General features: G+C 44.9%; 2 protein-coding genes across 2 annotated transcripts; both read right to left on the reverse strand.

Moving 5' to 3' along the window:
* Positions 1-209: 209 nt before the first annotated feature.
* On the reverse strand, positions 210-10,037 carry LOC128711063 (uncharacterized). Its single transcript, XM_053805930.1, has 4 exons — positions 9,593-10,037; positions 7,826-7,980; positions 4,017-4,568; positions 210-251 (listed from the first exon to the last, which is right to left on the reverse strand). The coding sequence occupies exons 1-4, from the start codon at positions 10,035-10,037 to the stop codon at positions 210-212; spliced, it is 1,194 nt and encodes a 397-aa protein (XP_053661905.1).
* Positions 10,038-14,136: 4,099 nt separating this feature from the next.
* LOC128714940 (START domain-containing protein 10-like) lies at positions 14,137-23,607 on the reverse strand. The gene is made up of 4 exons (XM_053809822.1): positions 23,316-23,607; positions 15,504-15,642; positions 15,136-15,406; positions 14,137-14,628 (listed from the first exon to the last, which is right to left on the reverse strand). The coding sequence occupies exons 1-4, from the start codon at positions 23,605-23,607 to the stop codon at positions 14,137-14,139; spliced, it is 1,194 nt and encodes a 397-aa protein (XP_053665797.1).
* Between the last annotated feature and the right edge of the window lie 1,606 nt (positions 23,608-25,213).

Below are 25,213 nucleotides of genomic sequence, written 5' to 3' on the forward strand. Positions count from 1 at the left end.
GTGCTGATAAGCCGTACCGTATGATTTCTTCCCGCTGTGGAGTAACTTTCCACCCGTAAAAAGGCACAGATGTTGCGGGTAAAAAGAGCAAAAGCGAGCGAGATTTTGAGGGTTTGTTATCAAGGTAGACTAAATCATCTAGTCCTCCAGTTGAAATATTTAAAAAAAACTGAATAAGATCCGAATTGAAGATCTCTTGTGGTTTTTTTTTAAAGATAGTTAATCTTCCAGTTGCAGCTTAGTACGAAAAACTGGATAAGATCGGAGATTGAAGATCTCAAACCGTCTTTTAAAGTAATATCTTTATGACACCTTCTAAAAGCTGTATCAAACTGCCATGGTGCACTTTGATTTAAGAATGTTTGTCAATTGAGCCATTCCGTCATTTGTTGCTATCGGCAACAAGTCACCCAAACCTAGTAGCGGCTGATAACAAGTCAATCTAGCACGATAAATATCAGTATGGTGTGCAATAAAACCTGGAACGATCTACAGCGTGCTTATCGGTTGCTTCACCAAACAATTCCCTTCCGTGAGCTGTGGTGTGATGGTAATGATCAGAATTTGCATTGAAGTCCGCCTTAATTTAGCACTTTTCACATCGATTCTCGCTCTCCGGTACACTACCTTTCCGGTTGGGATCGCTAATTTCTCAGCAAAGGAAACGTAAAAAGAAACACCAACCAGTATGCCCCGCATTAAAACGCAAAGAACTTCCTCGCACACCGTTTATAAACAACCTTGGGAACCGCACAGAACACCGGCCACCGGACCGTTCGGCGACAGTGTGTAGCGCAACTTTTTGCGGCTCATAATTTGAATAAATCACTTGTAATGGGCATCGCTGGGCCCCCCGTGTGCGCTAATGTGCTGCGTTCAATTTAATGCTAATCCAATTGATATCCGTACGCGCTTGGTCACTTTCGGCGCACTCTGATGTCACCCGACACGCACTTTTTCAGCGTTACAAAACTGACACGACACGGCGACGGTACCGACACACTACATCGGCTTCGAACGGGGTTTCGAAGGCTCACCAAAAAATGTATGTTTGCTACATCCACACCGATCGCATCCTTGCTCGGCTAGAAGACGCTAATGGCACGCAGGATTCCGCGGTAACGACCGTGCAATGTAAGCCCACGGGCGCGCGTCCGATGTGGTGCCGATCGGTTTGGCAGCACGGGATCGAGTAATCAGATTAGCCCGAATCATCCGAATCAGCCGTAGATCGGGAATGGACTGTTATCATCCAAATTGTTCTAATCAAACTGGACGCGGGACTGGTCGGGTTTGGCTTTTGCCGCACGGCGTACAGTTCCCGTCTGCTCGGTACACGAGTGTGTAGGACGTCTGTGCCAGTCGCTGTCGCCAGAATGCGATCGTGGTCGTCATCGCAGCTGACGAGTGAACTACCACCGCCACCGACCGGGTAGTAGGGATCTTCGAGCTAAACATCCCATTCTACCACCTCCCCCATTGTTCCACACCACTGTCCAGTGTGTGCGTGTACGAGTGAGACAATATGGATATAGCTGATCTGGAGTGATCAGACTTTCGCACACACCGACAACTGATGGTGTCCCTTTCCATGATGTGCGTGATTGCGTTCTAGCGCATTGCCGCTCCGTTCAGTGAGACCCCATGTTGGTCCGGTTTGGTCGGCTTCGGTGCTACACTACCTTACAGCACCACCGGAGCTACTAGCTCTAGCTCGGTACATAACCCTACCGGTCGGGCAGTGGTTGTGCGCCTTGCAACTACAAACCATGCCCCGGGGCAATGAAACCATATCTGTGCACCGATGCTACCGATGTGTGTAACGTTATGCGAAGATTTGTTGACGTTCCGAAATGTGTTGTGGTTGGATGTTGCGAAATTTGTAACGATGTTTGTCCGACGTGTTCACTGCAACAATCACACATGGAGGTTCGTCCGTATATGTAGGGAGGTTTGTTTTTTTGGTACGATGTCCCAATCCGTTGAGGGGAGTCCGAATGCATCTACCGTTGCATCGTGCAATTCGCTTCATTAGAGTTTGACTGAGCACCCTAGAGATCATCAGCTCAGTTGTGATTCTTGAATGCTCTAAGTACATTAGCGTATAATTCTTTACTGAGATGTGAATTCTTGAACGTACTAAGAATATTAGTGAACACTAATCGAGTATGCCCGGGATAAGGCAGTAGACAAGAAGGGAAATGCCTTGAGGAATTTGTAATCCATGCAATCATTATGAGACTGATGGTTAGGCTAAGAGCCGTTCTTTTTTATTCAATAAGAACGGCCAGGCCGTATTGCTTAAGGCTAAGAGCCGTTATAATTATAATAAATAAATAAATAAATTAGTGATGAACTCGTTAGATTAATTCTACCCTAACTTCAATTTGAAATCTCGATCAAGCTCTCTAATCCAATTTCTTAAGACACTGAAGTGGATGAAGGCTCGTCTAACTCTTAGTCTCTGTATTGTCAGCAATACTTATGGAACATGTCTCATTTAGCTGAACGCCTGATATAACCTAGAATATAGTGTTCTAGGCCAATGCGCAGCTGGTGGAGGTCAGAATTTGGTGCCACATTTCTTAACTTAACAATCACTAAATTAGACGAGGGCAAGCACAAGAATTTCTATATTGAAAACCTTCGTGTCTCACAAGTGGCATTGGTAATCGTCATCTAGTAATGACAAAATTACTTCATTAGTTTCTGATAACCTCTACAGCTCCGTGACTCAACCGCATAGCTTCATGGACGCAAGAAAATTCTAGACGACCGATAGTTGCGCTGACTGAAAGTAGAATATTCCAGTGCCTCGCTTAGTGAAGTTATGTTGTGAAGAGAAATATTTACCCAAGGCCTTTATGTTGATATCATCCGGGCAAAATAGCACACCAGTTTACAGAAGATCTCGTGACCCATTCCTCGAAGAACCGGAGAAACGTTCCGACCAAAAACGGAAGCTTTGATTTGTTTGGCTTCATGAGCGTGTGTGCGCAATGGGTCTGTGTTGGGTCACTCGATTCCGCAGATGATGCTGCGTCCCTGTGCAGCGAAACGACGAAGGGTACGGCAGACGGCTAGGGCCGTAGCGTAGCGTGCGCCGTCTCACGCAGCTGGTGAGCGGCTCGGGTGTGCGCGTGACATCGCGGAGAGCAACGCGAGAGCATCGTCTAGGTCGTACCGGATTATCAAACGCATACTGGCGCGTTATCAGGGCAATAAAGAGATCAGTCGCCGCCTGCACACTGCCGGTGTCGAGTGACGGTCGCCGTAAGGGGGAACCCGCACAGTGCACGCACGCTGAATGCGTTCTGGATCGTACCCATGATTTGGCATAGGTCCGGTGGGTGCGTGACGAACCGAAGAATTCGACAGAACGGTTTCTTGTACGGTATCAGCACACGGTGGCCAGTTCCCGATAACCGGGGGATGGAAAATTTTCCCCTGTTGATTACACATACGGCGGCTTGGACGGGAGCATGCGGTATGCGATTGGTTTGATGATGGGTTTTGTAGCGATGCATCGGTGCATGCGGAGTGTGATTAAATACTTTCAAGGTAAAATTCCACTCAGTTCATTGCATGCTTACAAAAGGATAGGCTTGCAGTAATATGTAACTGTTGCCATTGTCCTATCACGCCTGGATTATGGATTATCGCCGTGTGTCCCTTTCACTGGCAAGATTAATGTTACATGTTATTGCACAAGTAACCTCAGGCACTGTTGATTGTAAAAAACATTTGCGAACGCCACCAGCGGAACACTTGTATTTCCTCGGTCAAATAACCGATCAAAGCCTGCTTGTCATAAACAAATCACAAAGTAGATCAAGTAGGCAGATATGTATCCCTCGGTAGCAACCAATTGAACAAATAGCAAAATCTCTTATCCCACATCGAACGAGTATCAGCTTACGGCGTGCAAATAGATAAGAGAAAATTCCCCACGAGGGCCCCGTGTTTGGGGCTTCGGGACGCCAGCGAAGATCGACACCTCGCGGGCAGAAGCTTACCTTTGATTTGAAGTACGTTGGAACGTCAAAGTAACCGTCCGGTGAATCATTGACAAACGGTGCCCCGGCAACGTTGCAAAAGCTCTGCACCGAGCCCAACAGCAGCAGCGCCACTATGGAAGCCTCGATGAAGAACACCAGGCTCGACGGTGCGTACCGATCGATCAATATCCAACCACCGCGCCAAGTACTGACACACATGGCACCGTACACGTACGTGTACACGCGCGATAGCAGGTAGAACGATACCGGCCGTTCGTCGACATCGAGCCACCGTTGAAGGTTCGTCTGCAGCAGCATGAACAACAGATGTCCGCCCATGCCGGCCACCAGCAGAGCGATCATGCGCAGCTCTTCATCCTCCGGGAAGAGCAGCCTGTCCATCAAGTTCCAAGTGCCACGCCAGAAGCATATCACTAACGGACCGATCACAAGCGCTGCATAGATGTTGTTGACGATTTCCGGCACCTTCGGACCATCGTTCTCGAATGTCTTGCGGGCACTGCCGGTGAGCTGATCGAGCCGCAGGAAACTACCGCGCATAATGCAAAACTTTTAAAGACACGCAGCCACTGCAAGATGTCGGACGCACGAGAGACGTACGAATTCGGAAGGTACTTTCGTCGCGAGTGAGCTTGCTCAGGTATCTGGATCTTTCGACCGGTACTCTCGCTTTCCGCCCAATAATGTCCCAAATCTTTCACGCACTCTAGCACTGGTTGGGCGTGTTCTTGGCCGTTTAGTCCTGTTGCTGTACATTCACATGCGCGAGGGTAGCACTATCGCTACGGAACACACTAGACGCAATGGCGTCTCACAAACTTCTCCAGCGTACTTGAAGGCCCCACACTGGACACGGGTGATGTTCGCTGCCGTTGGATGCTTCTTCCGACGCACTGTTGTCACTGACTGCGCACGCTAATCGCACTCTCGACTGCACCCCGGGCCGACACCGATCGGAAGACTGACGGTCGGAAGTATGTCAATGGTTTTATAGTTTCATCGCGGTGGCTTTGTTTATGTGCCAACGTATGGTGCCGTCGGTGCCCTTTCCGTGGACCTCGTCCCCGTTCGTCTGGCCAGCCGAAAGTAGGGTGTCTGTCAGGGCGTTTCGAGAGATGCTGTCAGGTGCCGAGGTGTAAGATGCAGCTGTCTTAGAGATCTCCTACACCCAGATGGGTATCGATAAGATTGTTGTGGACACACGGTGTGCGGTTGCGTCCGCGGTCTTATCACCAGCGAGTGGCTCTGCATCCCACGAGCCTACCACGCCCTGAGCGGTGGATCCTGGTTCCAACCTCCTACGTGATAATACCTTCTTGAACAACTACGATTGGAGAAATTCGAGGCGGAATGATAAGTTTAGCAGCGCTAATGATAATGAGCAAATATGTCAGATTCATCAGTGCGTCACTGTTACGTACCTTGTCCACAGTACATAAAACAAATTCGGAATCGATTTGATACTGTACGCAATAGGAAAATTTTGCATACATGACTCCCTTCTCCTCCATAGACGTATTCCTATCACGACCAATGATAAGCTTTTTCGCACGCGAGCATCTGCAATCTCGCACAGCGTATATCGCGGTGGACGCAGACACAACTGTCACATTGTTCCGGGTTATCTAATCCATGGCATGATTTGATTTCCAACTGGAAAGGTCTCCAATCTGTCGCTACGAGCGGACACTACCGATGCGCGCACTCATTAACGACATCGCGAGGGTCACACCGGCTTGTGCGAAATTTTCCAACCAAATTGAGCACATCGCGTGCGAAACAAAGCCCCAATCAATGGCGAGATCCGGGGCTACCGGTACTGCTTCGGTGATTGATTTCACGAAGGTTCTTTTACGAACCACTTTCTATCGTCAAACCATCAAGGCTTAAGTCTGTCGAAGGGGTTTTCTTGTGCTGTTTGATGAGCTTATACTTTGTTATCGGCACGGCAAAAAAACCCCGTAAAGTATGCAATCAGAAGATCAATTTGGTATTAATAGAAGTAAAAAGACAAAACTTTCTCGTCTATACTACGAAAATACATGCATGACTTAAGGAATGAGATGCTGTTTATCAACATCTTGGTTTTCACACCGCCTTTTTCCCCATTTCGTTTCAGCTGTGATATCACACAGCAACACAATCGATTGTTGCGGGTTTAAACATACCGACGCTTCTCGGAACCTTTCGGAACCCAACACGTGATCACCCTGTGCACTTAGGGGTGGGGGAGAAAAAATATGCCAAAGAGACAAAGAGCGACCCGTACGGGACCTGTTTAACGCGCGATGATAAACCCTGGTCGGCGCCTTTTAATTTAGCATCATTGTCAACCGATCTCTTATCACGCACGCCGTTTATGATCGATCATGTTTCACTGGAAAACGTCATGCATTCGGCGCTAGTGGTGTATTCTGTGTTTGAGATGCGGAAGAAATGAACGCCGTTCGAGTGTTTGGCAGGGAGTTTATTTCCTGGTAGTTAACGCAATGGTCCTTCTGTAGAGTGTGTTGTTTTATGATACATTGAGAAATGTTACCTTCACTCTAAGCGTTTGATGAGATTTCGCTAATTGATCATTAAACATTAATTAACCAAACGGAGAAGCTACTGCGAGCGACATAACGCTCTGGTGGTAGATATCTACACCGTAGCATTACACCGTGTTCGAAAAGTTCGAATGCACATTTGCATCGCCATGTTAAAATAATGTTCTGATTTTGTGGTCAGTTTAAATTACACTTACTCACTTTAAAATGAGCATGTTGTCGACTTTCTCTCTGTTTGTTTTTCTTAGCGCAAAGAGGTTGTGTTGACGAGTCGTTTTTTTTGGGGGTTATTCATTTTTCCCGGCGAGAAACTGTTCGTGCTGCAGCAGCCCCATGCTTTGCTACATGACCTTATAATGGAGGTATTTCTCGAACATTGGACAGCAATCCTGAAACCAATACGAACATGCGAAGCATTCCAAAGCATCGTCTATGATGGTTTAAGGCACAGTCTCCAAATGTGAACTTCCTTCTTGGTATTCTTTGAAAAACAACGCGGCCTACTTTAACATTTAGTTTTTGAGGTTTTGTATGTTGCTTCCAGCCTTTGGAACCCCTGCGAAGATGGAGCACTACGTGTTCAGCAGGACGGTGCACCAGAACATTTGGGATTTTATATCAAACCTTGGTTTCTGAATGATTTAACCGACTTTTTGGACATAACTTTGTGGCATCCCAGCCCCTCGAATTTGAATTCTATTGAGTTCTTGTTTGGTTCTGTATAATGTAGATTCTCAGCTCAGTTTCAAAGTAATTTCTTTGAACCAGCTCAGAAGGTAATTATTAAATCTCAGACAAAATTCCCATGCAACTCGTGCGTGCCGCTTGCTTCTGGCACGGCGCAACATTTGACGCTTGTGAATTAATACAAAGTTTGGTTTTGCTCTAAAGATTTGTTGTTTATAGCTGGAAACTGTATTTACGGTGTAGATCATTAATATTTTATCCTATGTTTGCTATGCTTGAAAAACAATTCAGAATCTCCTTTAATCTCCATTATTCAAACTCCTTAAGTAATATGTTTAGTATATCAATCGTAAGCGCTAACCGGTGACTGATAGCTGTCTTAATTTTCCTGATGAGCTTTCCGCTTCAAAACAAACGTTTCGAGGTCGAAATATAGTCTACTGCCCACCCTATCTATCCACTCCCCTCCGACACACAACAAACCCAACACAAAAGCCATCTCGTGATGGTCCCTATCGGGGCACGTTTTTCGATGGCGCGTAATCGATTTAATAGTTTGCTAATATTTACCTTCATCCTGAAGCGCGTCGGAAAGCTAAACAGTGCCTCCTTTCGATCGGTGAGGATGATGAATGGTGGCGCTAATAAATTTCGGACCGATTTGGCCCACACGAGCCCGACGAGACAGAGCGCGGATATGGACAGGGCCGGCAGAAGATTGAACGCTGCGAATGGAAGATGAAAATGAAAGAGAGAGAGAGAGAAAAAAAGCTCGCGTCACGTTAGGATAAAGGGTGATGATTACACAACCACCCGACTGCTGAATGGAACGGCAATCAAATTGGAAGGATGCACATAAAATGCGAAATGCCCCGGAATGAGCTAAACAAACTAGAATTGTCACCGTGTATAATAATTGGACAGCACACATCAGCACGCTGTAAAGAAGCCAGCAACGTGTTCTCAAGAGCGCACTGCGTACGTATTACATATAGGTGATTTAATTAACGATTAAATAATCGATTTGAGACCGCTAGACATGCTGTGGGGATGCTCCCCCCCCCCCTCCCCCAGCTGCACCAATATCCCTTCCTACCGGTGTTTGATCATCAAACACACGAGCTAAATGGTGCTAATGGTAGCAATTGTGCTCGGGGCCTGCATACAGCGCAGTCGTTTCTGGCGACCGGCTGGTCGAGAACGTGGCTGCAATTACACTATCGTCACGGTATCGTGTAATTGTGTGTACGTAATGTGTGTAAAATAGCCACAACGGTTGATTGGCAGCATGCATTCAGCTGCGTTCTACGTCCGATCGTACCCGATAGGTGGTTATAGTGTTATTTTTTTTACCCCCCAAAGCTATCCGTTAAATGCAAAAACAGGATAAAAAGGAACGCGTACCGGGGGGAGGCTGAAAATGGCAACCCTTGCTGAAAGCTGGCACTCGATCGAGGATGAAAAATGGCAACAACAATGGTCCACGCGCAGGGAGTGGAAATTCCTTTTTTTTTTTTTGTTTTACTACCGTACGGTGTCACTATTTTTAGCAAAGCGAGGATAAATGGGAACCAGCTATAAAATGGATGTAGCTTTTACAGGTTAATTTATGATGTCATTGTAAGCGGGCAGTTGGCACGAGTTGTCCAGCGATGTTGCGCTCGTGCGGGTGAGAAGGCGAAGGGAGAGAGGTGATTTGCCGTGGATGTTATCTTGCAGCACAAAAACACCCGCGTTGATAAATACTCATCAAGTGTAAGGGCTGCTGTTGGGCTTGTTATGCGTTATGAATGGTACGGCAATTAAAAATGGAGGCGGTTACAGTTACTCCCCGGTTCCGGCTGTTGGTGCTTTAACGTTATTTGATTTGCCCAGAATGTCACGTTTATAATATTGCACAAGTCATCAAAGGATCGATCGTGCATTGCTGGTTTTAAATACTAAATAAAGTTTTTATAAATAGTTGTAAAATATTAAAAACATTGATGAATGTTTCAAGATTCAGTTCTCTTCACAATCATGCCACTTTGAAATGAAATTTTTTCTCCAATTTTCCTACTGCCTTGCTATTTTATACACATTTTTATGTACTATAAAAAATTTACTCCAACTACTGCTAGCGTCTTGCGTCAACACTTGGTAACACGTGATTCCGCACGTTTGCTTGATATATGTATTCCACTAATTACTCTAATGATCGAGCTTATTTATGATAATGCATACGCAAATCCATTACCGGTACAAACCACTAATTTACATTTTACAGAACTCTTCTCGTCTTCCCGGCGGACGGGTTTTGCCCGCTCGAGGCAAAACAAAAAAAAAAGGGTAACTCACCAAAGTACAACTCCATCACATTCCATCCACCGCGCCAATGCATCAAGCAGGCCATACTGAACGCGTACGTATACATCCGACTGACCAGCCACTGTTTCACCGTTTTCCAGCGACTTTTCGGTGCATTCCGGGCAAGGGCAAGGGCGGCATTCAGTGGTTCCCGCAGCAGTGCGAACGTTGTGTGCAGGGTGAACCCCAGCACAAAGCACAACCAGCCGGGAAAGTGTGACCCGTTCAGATCCATCCAGCCCCACGTCCCGCGCCAATGTGCGACGACCAGCGGCGTTATCACGACCAGTGAAAACAGGCTGTCCCCAAGGTGCAGTAGACGCTTCCGGCACCGGTTGTGCCGGTGATCCATTGCCGACGGTTGGAACGGTTGGTCGGCGGTTGGTTCGAGCGGTGTCTCCTCGGCAACACTTTCCGACCGCATTGCGCGGGACATTTGGCACTTGATACGCGTCGTCACAGTTGCGTGTCCGGGAACGCACCGGGAAGTTTGAAAATCACGTATGCTAAAGCACTCCTGGGAGGATGCTACGAACGGAACGGTTCCACGCACGGGTGACGATCAGATCGGTTGGTCTACATCGGCCGGTGTTGCGCCGGGAATTAGTTGATGAGTACTCGTTACATCGAAGAAATGAGATGAAATCTCACCGCGGCCAACCTTCACACTGCCAGTTAGGCGCAAATTAGTTAAGGCAATTGCTAACGACAGCATTTGTCAGCGGATCTAATTATCATCTCGCATCGCGGAAGCACTTAACGCAACTGTCATTTCACCGTAAAACCGCAGCCAGCTGTGTTACACTACGCCGGAATACCCAGCAGAGCAAGATCGTCAACGTACGAAAAACCTTCGGACGAAAACTCGCCTCACGCACCAGCTGGCCGTCCGTCTTCCGTCGGCCTAGGTGAATAATAATCTCGTGAAATATGATCCACCATAATCCATATCTCTCTTCCCGCGTGCGCGCTTTTGCTTATCCACGCCCGGGAAGAGATCCGCGTACGAGCTTTAGCACACAAATCCACCGACCGTAGTGTTGCTGGCGTACGGTTTTTGGCCCCGGGGCACAGCTGCGTGCTGTATCCAGATCCGGACCTGTTGCTTGCCGGCCGAGTACTGTGCCCGCGGCCAGCCGGTTTGACACATCGAGCACACAGGACCCAGGATATATGGCTGGCGCTTGACGGTTTGCTGTCAACCGCGTTTCGCGCCCGCGGCCATCCAGTTTGTCCCGGGAGGGCCGGTGGTAACGCGCAGGCGAACGAATGGATTGAAAAGATTCGGCAAGGCATGGTAACACACACGCGGGGGTGAGTAAGATGACACCATTTTTTAGCCTGCGTTTCCAGCTGGCGGCCGATTGCGGACGGCGATGGTAACGGTCAAGTGGGAAAAAACTTGTGGGGTTGCCGCGTTTATTGCGCTGGATATAAATGGCTGCACTCCTGGGGGAGGAGATAGTGTTGAGGATTAGGGATTTTATTTTCCTTCCTTGCGAAGCGCATCCCTCTCTCTCTCTCTCTCTCTCTCTCTCTATCTCTATCTCTCCACTGATGGTCGCTTCGTTGGCCGATCGACAAAGGCCGTCAATATTAAACCGCGCGAAGCATATTGGTGCAGAATTTGCTCATCTCTGAATTGTTATCAACAGGGTCTCTACACAAATATTATCATTCGTAGTCCCAAAGGCGTTTGACACTTGAGTGAAATAAGGTGTATGTAGAATGATTAACAGCCTTGCAATAAATGCTTGTTGCTGACCTATCAAGCACCTTAGTATCTATACGAGTTCTCCTTCACTATATCGAAAATATAGGGCGGTTGTTGATAGAATACGCACCCTTGTTTCAAGGGTTTGTTGTGTTCATTAGATAGACCTGTAGGATATGTATGATTAATTTATTGGTATTTTAGTAAATTTAATATTCGAAATCGATCGTATAGAAACTAATTTAAAATATATGTGATGTTTTATTTATGTCACAAACTTTTTCGCATCTTTCGTACAGTACAAGTAAAAAATCTACTAATCTAACATTGTTGATGGTAGCGCCCTCTTTCGGCAAACCGTCAGAACTGCCCGAAAAAGGAGATTGTGTTGAAAGGCTTGACTCATATTAATCCACCATTGGTGTCTCACTATACTGAGATGTTTCAACAGGACCTGTTTTAAATTTATGTCGGACACTCTCTGAGACATTTGCTTGTTTATTTTGCTATAGTAAATCAAGTCAGTGAAAGTCAGAAATGGCAATTTTCGTGTTAAATCCCTAGCACCTCGTACTAGGTCTCCTCGCTGCTGGTGGCGCCCTCTTCCGTTAATCCAACAGAACCATTCAAACGGCTGGTTATGTCAATAGTTAGACAAGAGGACCTCTTGATGTTTTTCTGTGCTACACAAAGAAAGAAGTAAAAGAATGTCATCATATTCGAATAAAGCTTTCAAAATGGTCCCATTCAATTTAACACAATCGGGTTTTGACTGATTTTATTTCAACAACCTACAACTCCAACGTAATTACAGCAACGGGTGCTTTACATACGCACCCGGTTTAACTTTCATGTTTCACATATCACTACCAACTTGTCAGTGCTTACTCACCGCTCCCCCCAACCATTAACACATTCCATTATGGACACAATTACTATCAGTCCTGCTGCTAATCAACGTCACTAGTGAGCGTATACCCACATATGCCATACGTACATAACTATACATACCAACATACACACACATACACTTATAAACGTACGCACAAATAAAACAGAAAAAAAAACCATTGATCGGAAAGTGATCGAGAGTTGTTAGAAAAACGGATCAACTGTACTGCAGCAATGTGTTTTTTTTTTGCTGATGTTTGTCACTCAGGTGAATACGATACGCTACTAACCTTCCGAATGATTAACACACCGTTGCGCTACGATCGCGACACAATCGCGATCTGGATATTTATGATGTGCCGTGATAATGTGCACACTACCGCCAACACGATCGTTTGTTTTAACCTTTTTTTTTTTCGTTTCCCTACTAATCACAACGCGACAGTAATTGGTTCGTGGTAGATAAAACTTTCGTTTCCATCCTAATTATGTGTTTAGTTCTCATATTTGTTAGCTCCTAGCTATAAGGGTTCGTCTCTTCCCGTCCGTATGCTTACATGTCTATAAGTCTGACTTTTTGGTTGTGTGTGTGTGTGTGTGTATTAGTGTGTGTTTTAGTTAATAATTTACACAGCTTAAAGAAAGAAGGAAGAAAGGCCACAGGAAAGGGAGGGGGATTACAATTATTGTATTAGTAGTAGTAATAGTAATTATTTGCGGTAGCGTAGTGAAAAGTCTTACATGCTAATTGTCATTCGCCTCGTTTTGTTGTGTGAGCTACCTAACTAACTTTGCTAGCGATTAGTGGCATAAAGAGATCGAGGATTCCGATTCGTTGCACCGGCAGCCCGTACTACGGTTGCCTTTGTATGCGAACGTAAAACTAATCAGAAAGTATCTTATTATACGTCTCACTCAGAACGTACAAGGTTAGCTTTAGTACACAGTTTTTTTTTTTTAGCACAATGTAACCGTTGCACTAGTAAGGTAACGGTTAGCAGAGGCTGTTCTAAGTATGTTATCACGTTGTTTCCGATGGCTGTTTGGTTTTGTTCGTTTGTGGTTCCTTTTCAAACAAGATGTACAGTTTTACTTACTATCCTAACGGTCTAACAACACATTTACAATTAACACACCCCCCAGGGAGCAATCCAGCTATTGGTTCATGGTTCGTTTGTGTTTGTGTATTTGGTTTGGTTAATGCCTATTTACACAGCGTTATGAGGAGTGGAAGCAGAAGTTTTGTGCTATTACTTCCAGCAGCTTAACATATATTCGTTGCCAAGAATTGACCTCAATGGTGGAAAGCTTTTCGGCAAAGCATGCGGGACTGTGTGTGTGTGTAAGATCGGTCGGTTGTTTCCAAAAACGTGATGAGTATTAGGCAAATAAAAGTTGTTTAGAATTTTCATATCTTGCTTTTTTCATTGGGAGCTAAATTATCCTTTCAACTATTGTTTTGTGCGCTGTTAATTTTTTTCATAACCTAACTTATAAAGTGCGATAGATATCCCAGCTGGATGTGATTCGATAATTCGATGCGCTTAAGTACAGCGGGTTATGTGTAAACTTACAACCGACCAGTTAAAGAGTGTCTGTACAACAGTTCGATCGGTCTAGGCTCTACAGGGCTGCAGTAAAAATCGTAACGATGTATTTGGTTTACGAGCGTTTAAAACTTATCTTTGCTTTCGTATCGTCCCATTATTGTATTTTGTTCCAATTTGATTTCTCCGCTTGTCGAAGAAAGGTTCGATTCGAGCTGAATTGATTGTGCCATTTCGCCTTTTAGTCGCATTCTTCTTCGATGCATAATACTGATAAAGTCTCAATCAAAACACCCTGTATGTAACATCAGCTAATCCAGCTTCATCGCTTCTGTCATGTTCTTTGTTTGGCTGTTGTGTCAACCATTTCCCTACGCCGCTAACTAAAACTTCAAGTTCAACAAAGACCTCCGCTTGGTGAGTCCTTTCTCTTTTTTCTCCTTTTTCGCGACTGCACTTTCGGCCGCTGCCGCCTCCTTTGCCGCTGCCTTGCTAAGCTTTTTGCTCTCTTTCGCCGCTGCCTTTGCTTCCTTCTCCAGCTCCTTGGTGCTTTTTAAGCTTTCCTTGGTGTCCTTGCCTTTGGCCTCTTTGGAATCTTTTTGCTTTTTCTTCTCGTCCTTGCGCTTTTCTTCGAGCTTTTCCTTCAGTTCGTCCCGCTTGAGGAACTTCGCTTCCTCCACGACCGGCGATGACGGTGTCGATTGAGCCTTTTTGTGCAGTATCGGCAGCACGCGACCATTGGTTTGCGTTTTCAGCTGGGGTAGCTTCCGTTGGGTTGGGGTTTGCTGCGGGGGTTGCGGTGTGGGTTGCTGAACGCTTTTCGGCGATCCGGTTGCTGCTGGAAGTGCTAGTGGAACTGCGACCGTATCAAGACACTACGGGAGGGAAAAAAGGAATTGTTTTTTTAATGATCGTACAGGGTTTTCGAGTTCAAGTGGTAAATGGGAAGCCAGTTTTGGAGTGTTTTCAAGTTGAAGTAGAATATGTTCAGGTAAATATGGTCTTTTCTATCTTCTGGATCATATTTTGATCATCTCGAGTCATATCATCTCGAGAAGAATCCAGAAACTGCCGCAATGCTACAAGGTTTTCAAGTTCAAAGTCGCAAAGTTAGTCACCGTCAAAGTGTAGTTTCATGGAACTCCTCAACTTTTGCTAGTTGGCATCGTTCCGGTATAAAGTTTTCGCAAATGAATTGAGATAGCATTGGGCACAGTCGTTTCGAGCGTGCAAAAGATCCTGGATTTAGGAAGAACACCATATCTAAATCGACTATTCTACTTCATCTTGAAAAATATTTGTCTCAACCCTACCACTCGAGCTCAAAAATCATGTTTTCGTAGGGCGGAACGACGAAAGGAACGATTTTTTTTTTTGCTTACATCATCGATGGATATCCTTGGACAGCGGATCTCTTCCGGAAAGCGCCACGGTTTTCGCAGGTGCGGTTGCGTTTGCTTCCAGCTCACATACCCGAGGGCGGCCTTCTTGAGGTCCTTTACCATGCGCGGTCCGAGCGTGTGCGTTACCTTGTTCACGAGCCAGGGCGGAAGCGTACCTTGCGGGTCACAGTGCGCTACGTACTTAAGTATACAGCCAGTCTTTGAGTTTTTGTTCGTACGCAGTACGAAACCGGTAATGTACGACATCGCACTGCAATGGGGGGAAGGAAATAAAAATCAGGAACGATAATTAGTAAATGAACTCATTAGTACACTGTAAGCTGCCATTACACAATATTAACACTCACCGTACGTAACCCTTCTTGGGTGGATAGTTTTTATGGGGTACCGAGCGGGATAGGAGCATCTGTTCGCCTTGCGGGCCCGTATCGAGCCAGGATCGTTGCAGGACAAAGTCTCGCGGCTTAAGCGGAGGCGGACAGGACACTGGATTAGAACAGAAAGAGAAAAGAAAATTATTCATAATACGCTGTTTCATTCACACTGTTTCTACCTCCATTTAAATGATAAAACACATGCAACGTGAGAAGGCAGCAGTTGGCATCGAGCCGTTCATCGAACGAACCTATTCACTTTGCATCACAAATGAAGTGTGTTGGGTGGTTTTTGTTTTTGTGTCGTCAGGGCAGGATAAAAGCTCTTGGAAAAACGTTAAATTTGCATCGAAACCGATACGCAACAATGGACAATGGGGAAAAATTTAGTCCCCGAAGCTCAACAGGAGACTTGCTGAGCGTGTGTAGTATTGACCACAAAACACAACGTTCGCAATATCAATACCACGAGATGGAGAATAATATTGATACACGGTGGTGCAATGGTGCACAAAATGGCTCATAAATAAACGCGCGCGCGCGCCCCCGTATACAGAAGGATAGCCAAATATGTGCTTAAATTATGTACACAAACTCAAAAGTTCCATTGAAATTGCTCAATATTCATAAATTCTTAATGGTTGTTTTTTATGTATCCTCGTCGATTCAAAAAAAAAAAAAAGGACACAGGAACGACCTCCCATCATAGCGTTACCACATCGTCATATGGGGGATGTGTTATGGGATCGTTAGGTGCAAAATATACTGCTGCCCGGGATATGGGGAAGCTTAGACAATCGGTGTGCGTTTTTTTTTGTATGAAGCATGAATGAAACATGAATTTACTGTTGTGTATATAGGAAGGCTTCCTCTATCAAGGCTCACTTGTGTGTATGTGTGTGGCCTTGTCCATTTCACTGCACTGGGCGCTGGTAAAATGCTAATTCATGTAATTCAATACAGTGTATAGTAAGGTAAGCGCAGGAGCGCACCAATGCACCACTGCCCTAACCTACTGCCGAGCCCCGTAAGGTGAAAAGTCAAGCTGCAAAAATAAAGCTTTTGGCATGGGTTCGCATGGTGTAGCATTTGTGTGTGTTTCCCGCGTGTTTATGAGCTGGGGGGAATCGTAATATTGGGGGAATTGTTTGTTTTGTTTGCTTTAAGCCCACCGCTTCGTTTACTGTCTGTGGTCCTAATGATGGGTTTTAATTAAATTTGAATACAAATGATTGCCTTTTCGTCGTATAAAAACGGTGATTTGATTGTTGACGCGTGTATTTATGTTTCACGGAAGAGCATTTAAAAGACATTAGTTTCTGTTCTGGTTGTGCATTTATGCAAATTATGGAATTATAATTTGTGATTATAATACCTTACATTTGCTTAATTTTAATGATTTTTGTCTTCTTATGCGATTCTCCAAATGTGTAGAAATTAATCTAGTAGAATCATTTTGCTTTAAATATTGCAAAAACTTAAAATTGACACTCAATATACGGACTTGTACCACAATCTACCGAACTCGATCATGCCGTTCAGATGCCAGGAAAGTATTTAATGTATGCACCCGGCCATACTTTAGCATTCTTCACCTTACTTTACTGCCTAGTGGTTTCACCATGGACATGAGAAAAAAAACAAAGCCCCGAAGCACAAATAAACACCAGGGATATTGGCCCCCAAAGGCTCGGGAAACGCGCGGCACGCTATGGAGAGGTTTAATAAACTCGTAAAATGTTTTCCAACCGCTGGCCTGTGTTCCTTCGAACCTACCGCACCGTTTTCCGCTTCCTACTATCACCGTGTTTCCGAGTCCTGCAGAGCCATTCTTCAAGTGGCTTTTCTTGAAATCCCCCTCCCCGTCGAACGGTTGGCGCATACCGCAGCGGGGTAAATATTGTTAAATGGTTAAAAACATGGTTGAGATTTTGTTTTTTTTTGCTTTCCCGTCCACCATTAATGAGTGCCGTGGGAGTAGTTTCGGGAGAGGGAGTGTGAAGTGATATAAATACTTCATCGGGTATGTACCATGTGTAGGGTGTTATTAGTTGGTGATGAAAAGGGAATGGTTTATGTTGTCTGTTTGGATTTAAATAATCGTTTTTTTTTGCGTGTGTTAAACTTTGATTGCTTACTTTGCCGCAAACGTAAAGCTTAAAACCGATTTATAATATAATCTTTAAAACAAGCTTTTAACATCGTATGTGCTTGCACTGGAATAGATCGAAGCGCTAACATGAGTTGTGCATATTCCTCTGGCCCACTCGTGGGATGATAAAAGTAAAGCTTTATTGCCAAAGTTTTCATTTCGCGTGTAAATTACGACATGCACAAGTTTGGAACTTTGTGTTTTTTTTTATTTCAGCTGGCAAAAAAAATGCCGCAGGGAATTGACGGACAGTTGGGCACGTGTTTTATTCGGCATGGGTTTCCATTTGGATGGACACACCGTGAGAAGGAGAGAGAGAGAGAGAAAAATAGAGGCTAGAAGATAATGGAGTCTATGATGGTTTAAGTTGGAAAGTTTACATCTTAAGACGAACATCTGTCAAACAATCGAGCAAATGTCGAAAAAAAAATGTAGTTGAACATATCATAGAGTTAACTAATGGTTAACCTTTAGGTGATTTGATGTTCACTTGAAGATCAGACATAAAAATATCTTTTCTTCAATTTGTTCTATTTAAAAAAATATATGTTTTTATACGAAATAGCGTAAACGAATAGTTAATGATGTGAGTTATAGTACAAACTTGATCACAATATCCTTCATGGGAGTATGAATATTACCGTGCCCCAGTGGTTCAATATGCTAATACAGTAATCAAACGATATTATTCCGTAAAATTCCTCTTTCCTTTCGGCTACTGGCAGAGCATCATCTTGCCCATTCTCATGCAAAAAAAAGGCAATATAAACCCAACGCTAATCCACTCGGAGCGTGAAATATGAGGCCCCTGGAGAGGTGATCGCGTATCGCACGTCGAAGTGCTGGTAAGTCCGTACCTCGAGGGTATAGAATGGAAATGGTACAAGTTTTCTTTTCGCTTGCAAGTTTTTTCCATTAAGCCACGAAACACCCTGGAGGGCGATTGGGATATAATTTTTCTTTCTCCTTTGTCTTACACATTATGTTCATTTCCATCACGGTGGCATATATAAATATTGTACGTATTAAATTCTTTTTTGATGATACCTTCAAACTTTAAGTAAATATCGTTCGAAAATTGGCTATTCCGAATAACCAAAGCATTAATTTCCACACTTTGTCGCTGGTAATGTTTAATCTTGCTCAGGAATGTTCATTCTACCGATCAATTAGTCCGGCGAACTGCAAATTTGATTTGGGTTTCTTAGAATTTTGCATACCTCTTCCCGAGCAACATCAAACATTTGGTCCTGTCCTTTTACACCTTTTTTTTCGCTCTGTGCACGGCTGCACAGTTCAAATGGTTTCGCCTGGTAACAAAATTTGAAACCCTCGGACGGACCATTCTGATTCGGCCGTGCAATGGCGCCGATTTCCTGCAATGCTATGTAGCAGTAAATTCAATTTGTGGTTTTCGTTGGCTTCGCTTCGGCCCTCCTATAAGCGGTCGGTCGCTCGGTTCAGCTCAACCGTCCTTTTCAATCCCGATACCTTGGGTTTGGATGTTATTAGATTTGAGCAGTTCCAAGAACATTCTGCTCCATTAATCGCTTTACGGAGAAACCTTTTCGACGGGTTGGGATACTCGAGCGCGGGAAAATTGGCTCACTCGCACCGGACATGGCGCGGTTATCGTGGGGAAACCTTCGACGGTGGTGGTGAGCTAGTTGCTGTAAATTTGTGAAGTTACATACTGAGTCCGTATGTCGCTGATGAGATAAAATAGGTGTTGCAGTTAGTGGGATTGATAAGAAAACGAAGCTTTCAGGGGAAGCCTTTTGATGACTTCCATTCAAAAGATGCGCATGATAAGGTGCGTTTTTTTTGTTGGAATTGTAAAAGCTTCCTACTCTCTCTTTAAATTAATATAATACATCGCTTCGTACTCAATGAGAAAGCATCACAAAAAAGACCAGCTTTTTTTTTGCCGTCCAACATCTGCGTTCTCAAATTCCAAGTATCCTCGTCAGGCTCTGCCAGCCCGGTTCTTGCTCATTATGTGCGCATTTATCTTGTGATGCGGGATTTATACCGTGTTTATCACGAAAATTGCGATCTCAAAGTGTTTGCTTTTTGTTTTTTGGTACAATAAACAAAATGCCATGGAACGGATCAATCATGCTTTGCTAACAAGACGCGCAATTTCATGCAGTAAATAATGTCTTCTTCGTTATGTGCTGGTGGTTATGAAAAAAAAAATCAAACCCACCCTTAAGAAGCGGCACACTTGTCCACGGCAAACGGTATCGTGTAACCGCGCGCGGTGTAATTTTTCCTATGGTTTGATGTTTCATGTTCGCTTGTTAAATCCCCCAAGCGACAACAATATATATCCTACCGTCAAGAGCAAAAGACTCTTTATCCCCCACCGGTAAGTACGCTCGAAAGTTTCCAAGACGGCAAGGAACGTGGGAGCTTTGTGAAGCGTAGCAGTGAGGACAAAAGTAAACTTCACGCTGATTCGCGGCCGGTAACGAAGAGCGGCACTGGTTTCAATTAAGACAAACCAGGCCTGTTGTTTTTTTAGCTCCCCGCTCTAGCCAACCACTCGGTGTGGTTTATATTTGATATTTTTAGATTTTCCTTTCATCCGGAAAGATTTTCCCGGCTGTAGATTTTTACCCCCAAAAGTGCTGGATCATAGAACATTCCTTCCTCACAACGATGATCAAAAGCTGCTGTTGTATGTAGTCCAGCTTTCTACAGCTTTTCTTCATTCGAAACATTTTGGGCTCCTCTTTTCACGAAATCCGCTTCACGCGATTATCCTTCAAATCACACAACAGAAACGGACGATGGCAAAGGGGAGTGGGGCCACACTTTCATCACCTCATTTGTCCCATCGGACGACACGATCGTTGGCCGAAAATAATCAAACCATTCGAGCGGCCCAGATTAGGATTCCCTGCCTTCCGAAGGTACCTTCTTGTTGTGATCGTACCACTCTGCAATATTGAACAATATTTTCAAGAAGCTTGCCACGGTAATGGTTCCAGGTTTGGGAAGAGATTCTTCAAAGAAGAATAAGCAGGATCCAGTCCAATCAACTCATTCCGCACCTTCGTTGTCCCACGGGAAATTGGTGTTGTGAGAGAAGATTCTTTTTTTTATGCGGAGAAAATGTCCTAAAGCGATGGGCGTTCTATTGTTTAGGAACGAACTTAATAACAAGCGTAAAATAAACGACCACGCCATATTGAATGGCGGTGGTGGAATGGAGAGGGTCGTCAAAATAATGGCTCAACTGTTGTTAGCAAATGATGAAATTAACTTCATTTTTAAGACTATTTTATCTTTCCATTGAGATAGTTTCTTAACTATTTATCTTTCTATTGAGAGCCAAGTAACTTTCAAAGACATTGGTCGTACTTCCATCCGTCTTTTAGCTTCTTTTCAATGTTCTAAAAGTGATCCTGAAGAAAGCGATTGCATACATTCAGGCGTAACTAATGTACTAAAGGCTTGATACGACAATACTTTGCAAAAAGAAAAGCGATTTTGAATATTTCTAGGGACGAATTTGTCGCACCATTAAGGGAACCGCTTTCAGCTGCTGTCATTATGTCGGCTACATTTAGGACCCATTTGTAAGCGATTTAACCAGACCAACCTTCAGGCTGCTTACAAATCGGAACATTCATCAATTTTCTTCAACAATAATGGGAACTCTTCCCGACGGTTTTGGCGACGGTCCGTTCGTACCAGCCCGTAAACGTTTCGCAACTTGCCCGTCCGCTTCTTAGCCGTAGCATATTGGCGCTTAACGTTCTTCCAGAAGCGTTGCTGTTACAGCTGCGTATTATCTGTGTGCAGTGATCCGATCCCTTCAGGGGTTGGTTGGTACTCGGTAGGTAAAGCAAAATCCCAAGCAATTTAAACCAATTTACATCTTTTCTGCAGCTGGCCGGGGGAAAGCGGATTTCCCCGTCGGTTGAACGGTGGTGGTGGCGCACATTTACACATGCTTCCGGGCTGGCACACGGCTGGTACTTTCGGTTCGCTTTTGTTTTAGCGAGTGAGTGTGAATTTCTGATTAGTATCTTTCTTCGGGTAAATACGCACCGGAAAACCGTGGCCGTGTTCGGAAAGTCACCCGCGCCCAACCGCCCAACCGGCTGCGGTAAGGATGTGCTGTGGCAATGAAAATCAAAGCATGTCAGCCGCTTTCGTTTGTTTTTGAGCCATGTTTGGGGAATTGGTTTTGTTTCGACGCGCGTTGTGGCGCGGTATGGTAATGAGCGGTTTCAAGTTTTCGCTATACTTTCGTTCGGTTGGAACCAAAAGTTTACCCCGAGCCGGCGGATGGTTTCAGCTTTCACTTGTGGCAAAAATTTGGTTTCGCCCGTAAAATTTTCCAGTACAAAGTTTGCTCCGGATTTTTCCTAACGGCAATTATGCCACAAATTCCCGCCAAATTGTATGATCCAATCGTTTTTCAATTAATGTGAAACCGTGGAGTGTGCGTTATGAATAAAGATTAATAGATTTCGAGTTAATTCGTCTTTCTACGAAAAAGTATGTGTGTGTGTGAGAAAGTTTATGTTTGCTCAGATAATCATCGCAAGCAGGTTAACAAGTTGTTCGTTCCAAGCAGCTTAAATTCATTGCCATTAGCGTCACGTGTGACACAGGTCAAATTACCGAACCAGGTGTGTTGTGCGCCAGGTTGCAGTAATGGTTTTCCCGCCGGAAAACCGTGCCCGTGTTATAAATACACATCCTGTTGATCTTAAGACGATCTTAAACCGCCATCGCGGTTTTTGCGCATTAGCATAACCTGCTCACAATAAGCTGCAAACCCCTAGATAAGCGAATATGATGAAGGTGCCATGGCCTGAACTGCTAATGGGTCTGTAAATCTGCCTTAACCAGCTTCGCTGTGTATGTTTGCCACACGCACACACACCCATCCAAACATGGGTTCGGTTGTTATGAAAAATTAATTTACTCAAGTCCCATTTCAGTGGAGCTTTTTAACGCTGGAACCTTCCGCGAATTCCCGAGACCAAAAATGGTAGGAAGCTGAGGTTAAACCGAGGTCGGCCCTCGTACCCGTTAGCCACACTGACGTAAGATGGGACAAGTGAATAAATAAAGCAATCGTTCCAACACCAACACCTCCGTCCCAGGTAGTTTGGGCGCGCGTCCTGCCCGATCACGGTGAAAGCAGGCTTTACGACCGCACCGCGCACGGTAATCACCACGTGATACGGCGAAGGGCGTGATAATGCCCGGAAGAAACAACCCGGGCGCGAGGTGAAAATGGGCTCTCATGACGTATTAAAAGGCGTTTGGGCTTAATGCGACGAATAACAACGAAAAAAAAGGGCATCACGCACCCCCAATTCCGGCGAGGAATGGCGGGAAAATAAAACATCCACCATTGGGAAGGGATGTGGGGCAACATTTACCGTGAAAAGCGAAGGTTAAATCAGCGCAAAACGAATGCGGCATTTTCGGTTTATTGTCCCCACTCCCCCCCGCTCCCTCGTATCAAGTGTGCTATCGAACGTTTTATCGCATCCGTAGGCGAACAACACAACGACACCTCCTCCTATCGCTGCCGAAACCACCGTCCCACGCACCGCGCTTAATCAAGCGGATTTTTATTCGCGTCCACTCGGGCTACTCACTTGCGTAGTAACCGACGTCATTGTTGACGTTCAGTATGCCGATTTCCTCGCTGGCGAGCATATGCGAATCCCAAACCTTCCGATAGTCCGGATCGTGCAGCACATCGAACACGATGTCGGCCGTGACGTCGGCAAACACGGTGTGGATCTTGACCATGTTGAAGTTGCAGCCGGGCACGGGCCGCGTGTATACCTCCGTGTCGGATTTGGACAGCTCCAGCGTCCAGCCGTCGTGATTGTCGACCAGTCGTTTCAGCGCTTCGAAGTCACTATCGTCCGCTATTCGTGCCATTCGTGCCTTGCTGTTTTGGGACAGAGTGTGGAGGGAGAGACAGAAAAAAAAAACGAGCATGATGAAAAAATGTTTGGATGACTTAACCCGAACCAAAAAGTCCACAGGACGCTGCGAATAGAGCCACGAACGAGAAGCACGGAGTGAAAAAAGATGAGCAATGTCGTCAGCCAAGGAAACCTTGTGGGGCGTCTTAAATTCCTAATCGAGTTAAGATATTAATTCCACGCGGGATTTTTTGTTGTTGGTGTTGTGTCTCCTTCTCTTACCAAAATAAAAAAAAAACACCAAGACTGTCACCAAGTGCTTCATTACTTGCTGAATGGGAGCGTTTATGGGAATTAGCTGGGAGTTGGAAACAGCGAACGAAGTGAGTGAGTTGACTTGAGTTAGCATGAAGTGAGTGGTTTGCGTTGGCTCCTTACGCCCATGTTGATTTCGTAACGAATTTCCTAAAAGTTCAAAAGTTGCCATCTTGCGTTATTTCCAAGGGCGAGTCTTAACAAAACGGTCGATTGTTGGATTGAGAAGAGTGGAATAAATTTTAATTTATTTCATCACTCAACGAAAAAGATAGGGTGTAGGAGGTTTAAAATTAGTATAGCAGCTATTTCCAGCTGATACGATCATTTCGATCTTGCGAAAGGGAATCAAAATTAGCGAACATTTAGTAAACCCACGTGGAAAACAAAATGGCTGGCAAGTGATTGTTTTGCCGTTTTTCCTTCACGAGTGACAAATCACAGCGTGACAGTGGATGTTTGGTGGAATGGTGGTGAAATGTAATTAGCTTCCATTGAAGTTGAACCGTGGTCTTTATGGCCTTTATGTTGGAAGACAATGACGATTCGACGAAAATCTAATTGTCCGCCATGTTACCGCCCGGGGGAGCAATACTGACGGCGGATACATATGTGTTGATGCCCTCGTTCCCGCGTGTGATGTGAGGCGGTTGTTTGTCTTTTGGGTGCTTTTGAGCGAATTGAGCGGGATGACGCTGTGACAGTACGTGGGCGGTAGCGGACGATCGTAGATTCATTACTTAAATGGCGTTAATATTGCATCATGGCTCGTGATGTAATGAATTTAGTGGGCTGTTTATGGTACCGGATCGGACATTTTCTATCGGGTTTGACGTGATCCAATAAAATGCTCTCTGTTTGTTTATGGTTATTGCAACCTTTTTCAGCATTATAAAGCATTTTATAAACCAGCTTTGGCGCCTTTGGTTGCTCCGTTAAAAAGTTCCATAAACTCTTTAATTAAGCTCTCCCCATCGCCAAGTTAGTGTATGCAATTCATAAACACTGCCGTTTCCCAAGCAACTAGTGGTGCATTGGGTTGAAACAGTACTAAAAAAAAAACAAGCATGGGCACTACTTTTGCAAAACTAGCATAAAACCAATGACACCGAGCAAAATGGCGGGAAACTCATTTTCTGGATGGTTCTCACCGGAAATGAGAAAGGGCCGCACATACACCACGCCATGATGGAGGGTCACACGGTACGCTGAAAAACCCCATTTATGATTATCTGTGTTTTCCCACTCTCGGGGGTTTTTTTTCCCCCCCTATCTCTTTGTGTGCATACGAGGAAATTGCTTAG

The sequence above is a fragment of the Anopheles marshallii genome, chromosome 3 (assembly GCF_943734725.1).
Source record: "Anopheles marshallii chromosome 3, idAnoMarsDA_429_01, whole genome shotgun sequence".
NCBI lineage: Eukaryota > Metazoa > Arthropoda > Insecta > Diptera > Culicidae > Anopheles > Anopheles marshallii.